The sequence below is a fragment of the Sprattus sprattus genome (assembly GCF_963457725.1).
Source record: "Sprattus sprattus genome assembly, chromosome: 18".
Taxonomy (NCBI): domain Eukaryota; kingdom Metazoa; phylum Chordata; class Actinopteri; order Clupeiformes; family Clupeidae; genus Sprattus; species Sprattus sprattus.
The window spans coordinates 13,153,956-13,163,324 of NC_137916.1; the positions used below are offsets into that span (position 1 = coordinate 13,153,956).

The window sequence follows — 9,369 nt, forward strand, 5'->3', positions numbered from 1 at the left end:
ACACAGACAGACAGAAGCACACTACACAGAAACATATCCCAGATGAATTGTGCCTGGCAAATCCACCAAACCCGCTTTGCATTTTTAACTTGCTGCCACAGCTCTGACACACAGGGGTTCAGGCTGTACTCCACACACTCTTTCACTGCTGTTTATACTCCACACACCCCTTCACTTCCCTTCATCTCGTTCTCTCACCTTCTCTCTCTCTCTTTCTCTCTTCCTCTTTCTCTGATTCAATTCTATTCTCTCTCTTTGTCCTTTTCTTAAGAATAAATGTCAGCTCACTATCACTATATCCACACACAAACACACACACCACTAACCATACACACACATGCAAGTACACACAGACGCACACACACACACAACCACAAATTTGAATTAAAACAAATGATCATTGTCACACTGATCCTGTAATAGTAATTCCCTTCTGTTTCCTCCCCTGTGTCCTCCCGTTGGCTCCTTCTCTCTCCAGAGTGAGCCCGAGGGATGCTGTGATTGGAGGAGAGGGACTGATCCAGGTCGCAGCACCATGTTAAATACTGCATGAGATCATCTGTCATGGTGAGGGGAGGGGAGGGATGGTGCAGAGACGTAAGGAGGAGGTGGAAGAGGAGTGGGGGGGAGGAGAGGGAAGGGGAAGCACGGTTGCCGCACGTGTGACACATTTCCACAGGCAGCGCTGCATCGGCATGTTCACTTCCCTTTCTTGATCTGTCTGTCTTCATTCCACCCACTCTCCCTCGCTCCCTCCCTCCCGTATCTTCCCTCTCTTCTTCTCTCTCACTATTTTATCTCTATCTCTGTCTTTCTTGCTTTCTTTCATTTGCTCACTCTCTCTCTCTCTCACTCTCTCTCACTGTCTCTCTCTATCTATCTATCTATCTTCTATCTCTAACTTCCTGGGCAGATCCACTCCATTCCAGTTTAAGCAGCCGAGGGCCCCACCAAGCTTACGTAATGCAAAGCGTGGCTGGCTGGCAGAAAGGAGAGCAGGGAATTATGAAACCTGTCTGCCCTTCATTTCGTCAGGAGGCAAGAGGGGTAGGCACTGTTTGATGGTTCTGGGGAGCACCATCGCCTGACTCTCACCCCTGCCCGGGGTCATAGCTCGCTCCACAAGGGGGAAACACAAGTTCAAAGAGTCATTTTTTTCCCCAGAGTTCTTATGTCAGCTATCATGCATTAGCTGCTTTTTCGCAATTCAAGAACTAATGGAGGAACAAACAACTGATATAAACTGGCACAATAAGCGTGTGGGGTAAAATAGTGTGTTGGTTCTTTTACTTCCAGTTCTTTTACTTCCAGAAGAGGCACTGTTTCCACTTCTCCTTTTATTTGCCATGCTTCAAAGGCCAGCTGTGTTGCCCGACAACCACTCCCATGTAACCTAAGGAATGTCATTGTTCGCCCACCTCAGGGATCATTGGAGCTGTCCGTGGTGCTGATTTGTCAGCACAGGTGTCCTTCACAGACACAGGCACTCTCCATGGTGCTGAAGCATCAGCACAGGTGCCTCTCACAGACACAGGCACTCTCCATGGTCCAACTACAGGTAATGGGAGAATCCTCATCTCCCTCACTCAGTGTCTACCATGTTGTCTGATTTTGTGTGTGTGTGTGTGTGCGCTCAACTTAGTCAATAGTGTGCCATATTTAACCCCAAGTGCTTGGTCCCTTTAGAAACACAGTTAGTATTGATTTGTTTTTGAGAAGAGCCCATTTGTATGAGCCTTACACTGGTGAAATACTGGAAGGAAATGACAAAATGAATACCTCTACAAATCAATGGCATTCAATTAGGGAATGTTTCATTGAGCAAATAGCACTGTGTTTCCTGTTAAAGCCATGGTCTGGGTTGCTCAAGAGGAAAACAAAGTGTAATCTTATTTCCACTGCTATCAAAGACCATCATTCTCTTTCAGATGATCTCAGGCACAGGCAAGGGGTAAAAATACCATTCATTCTTTCAATGTGTTTCATCCCATTCTGAGTGTTGGCAGACCACAAAAACCACCATGTGCGCCACAACCTCAAAACGCAAACGTCCCTTTCACACATCAAAACAACTCTTTCACATATCTCAGTGGAGACCTGAGATTTATAGAGGTGGAACCAAGTCATTAAAATAATGAAAAACACAGGGCCCTCTCTTGGGACTGCATAAGGGCCCAAGCTGGACGGATCCAGACCCCCGATCAGGGGTCTGCTTCCCCTGAGTCAGCTGCCATCAGAAGGGGGAGGCGAGCTGACACGAGCAGTGGCGCCCCTCCGGACACACGGCGCTTGGCACGGCCCCCACATGGTGGCTGATTGACAGGGGGAAGCATTCCCGCAGCAGCCCAACCTTGAGGAGCCGAGCTGAGCCGGCACGGCACGGTGTGTGTGTGTGTGTGTGTGTGTGTGTGTGTGTGTGTGTGTGTGTGTGTGTGTGTGTGTGTGCGCTGTCGCATCTGTGTGGGAGTCCTCTCATGACCAAGGCACGTGCCTGCACAGTGTTTCTCTTGCTCCATAAGAACCCGCCCAGCAGCAGCAGCACCAGCAGCACCAGCAGCAGCAGCACAGAGGGAGCAGACAAGCCCTCAACTGACACCTCAACACAATCTCAAAAGCCAACTATTGTACTAACACTAGCATACATAACCATGAAGTCTCAATCACTCTCTACCCATTCATTATGCCTCTTTACTGCCATTTTCTGTCTTGTATTGTTAAGCTTTCACACAATCCTATTCCGACCTACCCTCCTCTTCCCTCTTCACACTTCCATCTATTAGAGAGAAGCTCTGATTAAGATAGGGCACATGGCTGCTTGTTGGGTACGACAGCCGGAGCACATCTGCTCTGGTCTCACATCTGCTCTGGTCCCACATCTGCTCTGGTCTCACATCTGCTCTGGTCCCACATCTGCTCTGGTCCCACATCTGCTCTGGTCTCACATCTGCTCTGGTCTCACATCTGCTCTGGTCCCACATCTGCTCTGGTCTCACATCTGCTCTGGTCCCACATCTGCTCTGGTCCCACATCTGCTCTGGTCTCACATCTGCTCTGGTCCCACATCTGCTCTGGTCTCACATGGCAGCAGTCTGGGCTGAGACCAGCCTCGTTCCTGAGGCCTCATCTGGGCTCCAGGGAGACGGAGTCTGGAAGACCCCAAGCATGAGGCTGATTAACACCTCACCCCACTCCACTCATCCATCCTACCGTCCACCTATCCCTCTATCCCTCCATCCTTCCTTTCTTCCATTGCCTAGGCAACATTGATTCTCAGGAATGCCACTTGGCCCTGTTGGGTTGCCGTGGCAGATCACCACTGACTGTGTTTATAGATGGGGGCATGGCACTGTGAAGGCAGCAGTACTTCCAAGACCCTCATCTTGCTACGGTTTACTGTAGGTGCACTCCAACACATGTAAAAACACACATCCCTTTCCAATCATGCAAGAATGCCCTCTCACACACACACACACACACACACGCACACACACACACACACACACACACACACACATACACACTCATGCATAGACATAACGTGGCTTTAGTGTGTCTTCACAGACGGCAGCTACAAATAGTCACTGAATCATCTGTGCAACAGATCAGGCTGCCACAACAGCCATAAATTTCCATACCCGCTCTGATGTTGACCCCTTGAACCGCGGGAAACATCTCAGCCAGGCACATTTAAGCCCCCAAGAGAGGTGCGGGGAATTCCTGAGCGAGCCTTAATGAAACTTCTCCCTTGGCGGAAAAGAGAGAGAGAGAGCGAGAGAGCGAGAGAGAGAGAGAGAGAGAGAGAGAGAGAGAGAATGCCTACGGGCAATTTAATCAGTCCTCATCCACAATGGCCCAGCAGAGGACAGCCTTTTAAATGGGTAATTCCTATGGCGTGACCAGGGGTGTCTCTTCACCTCACACAATCTAATTACCAGTGGAGCGTTTACGTAAGACAGCGCCGTGTAAGACCACGGCCCGGTGGCACTGTTTGCCCACCGGGGCCCGGTGCCATGATGCCATGGAACAATCCTCATGCGGGAGTGTAACACACAAGTCAGCACACACCAACACAAAAAACCTTTGGCCAGAGAGAGAAGTAGGACAGGGCTATTTAGGAGATAGAGGGAGCAGGAGAGGGGAAGAGACAGAGGTGGGAGGAAAGAACAAACAGAAGGAAAGAGAGAGAGAGAGTGAGAGCAAGAGAGAGAGGGAGGGAAATAGAGCGAGAAAGAGAGAGATAGAGAGAGAGAGAGAGAGAGAGACCTCTTGAGTGTGACAGACAGAGGGTAAGCAGGAGAGGCAATGGTGGCATTTGTATGCTCAGCACATCGCAAAGGAACCCACACTGTTCTGGTTGTGGCCTGTGCAGTTTATGTCTCCAGTCGTAGCTCTATGTGTCAAATTCTGATTTTATTACCCTAACACCTCCACCATTACACTATCACCCCCCTCACACACACACACACACACACACACACTAACTGCTTCCACAGCCATGTAAACAGCCGTGTGTGTGTGTGTGTGTGTGTGTGTGTGTGTGTGTGTGTGTGTGTGTTTGTGTGTGTGTGTGTATGTGTTTGTGTGTGCGTGCGTGTGTGCGTGCGTGTGTGCGTCGTGCTGCCTTGTGTTGATCTGAAAAAGAGACTTCTAACACACACACATAATCACAATAATAAGGTCCATTTGCATCTACATATACAGGCAAGTGACAAGATAGAAACAGAAGGCAAATTAGGGCTGGAGGACTCAAAGGTAAAACAGCAAGACGGCTGAAGCAGGCCACTTGTACTCATGTATGACACAACATGGCCCTGACGTCTGACTCTCTAACACTGTTGATGTCCATACAGCTTAGCAGATGACTTTTAATGGCTGCCAATCCTGTCCTAAAATATGGAGTTTTTTTCCCCAGAGCAGAGGATGCTATTCAGAACATGTAACACAGCACGATGTACACGCAGTGCGTCGATCTGATCATGATACTCACCTAACAGATGTCATAAGCTGATATGTACACACTCAGAACACATGCTGACATGTTTACACACAAACAGTGTTAGCGCAGCATTCCACCTAAACTCGTCTACAATGTCAACCACAAAATCTAATGAAGTATTATTAGCCAACATATGTGACGCGGTGAAAGCTCACCTACCTGAGTCAAAATGTGAACTGAAGGCAAAGCTCGGGTTGAAAAAAGCGGAGGACATGACTGCCATTAACACAGACGCTGTCATTTTCCTCGTAAGGCTTGAGATGCAATGCAGTGAGAAGAAATTTAGGATAGAAAAGGGAATCTGTTCGGCTACTGAAAAAATAGCAGAGGAGTTAAATGCAGCATTTTCTCTCTTGATGATCAGTCAAACGCGCCACTCTGTCCTGCTACCCCTCTTTCTCTTGCATCAGATGCATCCGATTAAGAAACAGATGTCGGAAAACATTTCCGCTCGTCTCTGTTAGGAATTTACCGCAGTCATTCACTTGTCTTTCAGACGACATAAACAATTGTGTTTTCCTTGCTCGCCACTCGTCCATTAGGTTGCTTGTGGCGCGGTCCCTTGAAGTGTAGACACAGCGCACTCGATCGGTCCCTCGTCAACGTGATGCTATTATTTAAAACATTACCATTCTTGTCCTTGCATCAAACCTTTGGCACAGTCATCCACTGCAACTCACTGTAAGATGACTTTTATCACCTAAATCACTTTCCTCGGTGGCGGCGAGGTGAGTTAAATCGTATTGCATGCAGAGTTCCCGCCGCACTCTTTTCCATAAGCCGCAGTCCCTTCATTACGCCAGCCGCGGACTAATGAATTGGCTGGACGCTGAGTATTGCTCTGGTAGACTGCGCACAGTGAGAGCGCCATCTTGCAGAGAGGAACCAAACGAGAACTCAACAATTTTTGCTGATTTCTGCTGTCCAAATAGCACATGTGTAATATGACAGGCGTAGTTAGAGTTCTGATTTGTCCGGGTCTGGCATTTCCTATTTCTGTTTTTATGATTGTTGCTGCTTTGAACTACATTTTGGTTTCTTTTATCACCTCAATCATCAACTGCAACACCACCAACACCACTTAAAAGATTCACTAATTTGGTGGAAATAGTCAAAGTTTTGTTGAATCTCACTTATTAGCACCAATTCATTTCATTCTTTTAACTGCAATCAGTAGGCCTATGTGTGCGGACCACCACTTAGCTGTGGTCATACATTGGACCTGGTGTAAAAACATCCTCTGTGGAATTACTGGATATGATTGTATCTGACCACAAATAAACTGTTTAAAAGTATAGTTTTTATCTGTGAACCACCTGTTTTTAACACGGTCACACTCAGCTCCACGTGCACTAGCATCTTTAACGAGCAAGGCGTCTCAAAGTTGTGCATGATTTGATAGTTAAAGTCTACACCCGTCCCACACCAATAATCTGGCAGACCGTTTTATTTTAATGTTTGTCTTTACTTAATGTTATTGAACCTCTTAAGATTAGAATCTCAGAAAGAAATATTCGCAGCTGTAAAAGGTAATGTAGGAAAGAAAGCAGATGGAAAAATCCGGTCTCCAAATACATTGCAATATTATGAGAGAGCTATTATTACACTATAACAACATGGTGAAGGATGCGATTTTTATTTAAGACTGTCGATCAGCTCGTAAATCCAGCACCTAATTGAGCCCCAGTTGATAGTTAATCTGATTGTGAAAAGTTTTATCTTATTTTACTGATAAAGTGGAGTCAATGAGAGCCTCTATTACCCATAATGTCACTTACTCTGATGTCCTTCACCCACAACAGGATGGTTTCAACCACTTTTCCAGTATTGAAGTAGTCCCTAACCTTGTCTGAACTTTAAGATATAGTCACATATGAGAGGGTCTTCCATCCCTCTTGATGTAATACCAACAACGATTGTAATTGGGAAGAGCCCATATGGATGATTGACAGACGAGAGGTCACTCGCCCATTTTCCACTTTCTAGGAAATGTAAATGCTCCTTATCTGTCCACCACACCAAGTATCCCAACTCCTCCCCATTCTCCTCCTTTTCACTAGTAGCTCTAAGCTCACATAACCTTATCCATAGAGGGTGTCAGCAGACATCACTTACACACAATCTCGGCTAAAGGCATCCAAGACCATGGGCAGCTACCAAGCTAAACATGCTTATTGTCAGTGCTCTAAATCAAGCATTCCAATGGGCGAACTAGTGAAACAACCAATAACTACCACAGGACATTTTCAAAACATAGAGAATTTTAAGGTGATACATGACCACAGTATGTGGATTTCAAGTTCGTTTTGGCTCCTCTGTGGAGAATATTAAAATGAATTTACTGTGGGGATCAATTTCTGTCAGAGGACATTCTGCCCAAATCAGGTACATTTGTAATTTTCTGCTTACATTCTTTGCAGCTGATCCTACAGAAATACTGCTGCTTTCTGTTGACCATTTTAGGCATTCAGCAGTTTTGTCCACTAGAGGGCAGTACTGTGCAAACTTGGCCCCTACATGTAAACTTCTAGTGTGGAGCAGAGAGTGGGCTCAGCACTAAGTGGCTAGAAAATTATACACTGTTTTCACACTTGAATGTGTGTCTTTAAAATAAATTTGAGCGTATCTTAAAAAAAAATACTACTGACATTAGGGCACCATGTCATTAGATCCATTAAATCAGTTACAAATAGGCTCTGCCAGCAAGTCATAGTAGCTCTGGAAATACTTTGGTAGCTGAGAGACGGTGGCAAAAGGAACTCTCTGGAATTGGTGAAACCTGCGCCTAGAGGGGAGGGCAACTACAACCCTCCATATTTAGTTTTTTTTTGCTTAAGGTTAGCAACCCTAACAAATATAACCGAGATCGCTACTGAAACCTATACCATGGAACACATTGTTGACGGAGGGACGGATGCGGACCAGGAGACCAGTAGAGTGACAGAGGTCAGCCAAATCCAAACAGAAGCTATAATCCAAAACGTGTTCATCTTCAAGCCAAAAACAATTGAGTAGGATTTGTTGTTAGAATGTACACACCCTGAGAACTGGCACAAGTAATTAAAGAGATGGAAAACAACAGGATCTACTTGCTTTGTGTATCAGAAACAAGATGGATCAAGAACAGTATTAGGCAGACTGCATCTGGACACCATGTTACGTACTTGACAAGGATCACAGCCATGGAGTAGCAATGATAATGGAGAAAAAGATGTATTTTGCTTGCTGGAATGGAAACCTACAAATCAAACACTCACATATGCAAGTTTTAATTCCAAATATGCCAAACTGAAGAAAAAGAGAAGTACGATGACAAGCTCTAAGAAACTCTGACCCACCATGATGTTCTGCTTGTTGTCGGTGAAAAAAAAAAGCTGGCATAGAGGACAGCAGAAAAGAACATGGGTGAATATGGTTGTGGCAGCATGAACAACAATGGAGGAAGACTCATAGATTTGTGTAAGGAAAACCATCTAATTATCGGCAGAACTATCCTCCAACATAAAGACCATGAAACCATGAAACCAGCTGGATATACTCATAATCAAATAGACCACATTATAATCAACAGTAGATGGAGAAGTAGCCTTCAAGCAGTATAGCTGGCAATGTCATGCTGTGAAAGCTTTTCTTCCACAGAACTACAAAGGGCATATCCTGGATGGCTGGTGGGAAAGACACAGGTGTTTATCTGTCCTTCACATGACTATTGGAGATTCTAGCATATAATGGACAGACCAGACAGACAAGAGCAGAGGTAGACACATAACTGATGCATACTATATGTATAGACTGGATGAGGGGGGGAAAAACATCTATACATCTATTGAAAAAAGGGGAAAAGAGACCTAGATTATGTTGATGACATGAGCATTAATCTCACACAGATTTCAAGACATAAATATATAATTGGGCAGATCTTGCAGCCACTGCACAACAGATTGGCCTCATGATAAAAACTAACAAGACCAAGGTGATGAAAGTACATTCTAAACAACATCAGGCATTGATGATGAACGACAGACAAGTAGAGGAAAAAGATGAGTTCCGGGAAGCAAAATAACCTTGAAACGGCCATGAAACTCCAGATCAAGGGAGTCTGGTATGGTGCGGAATCGTGGAAGGTCACAAAGTCTATCTGCGACAAGCTGAACGTTTTCCAGATTAGATGCTTATGACGCATTCTGATATTCTGGCCAAACATCATTTTCAACCATCATATTCAACTAAATTGCTGAACCAACACCACTGCCATGTTTATTTATAATCAACTGCAGGCGATGGCGATTAAGTGGGCAAGTCCAGAGAATGACTCACGATGCCATACCAGATGGACTCCAGACAGACGGAGAAAAAAGAGAGAAACCAAGAGA

The 9,369-nt window shown here is 45.5% G+C and overlaps 1 protein-coding gene across 1 annotated transcript in view; it reads right to left on the bottom strand.

The window, feature by feature from the left end:
• The window catches only part of aatka (apoptosis-associated tyrosine kinase a), a 47,520-nt gene extending 41,755 nt beyond the window's left edge, over positions 1-5,765 (bottom strand). Inside the window, exon 1 of the mRNA XM_080856062.1 lies at positions 5,156-5,765. Coding sequence (XP_080712188.1) covers positions 5,156-5,237 — 82 coding nt within the window. The 5' untranslated portion in view covers positions 5,238-5,765. The remainder of the gene's footprint in view (positions 1-5,155) is intronic.
• Between the last annotated feature and the right edge of the window lie 3,604 nt (positions 5,766-9,369).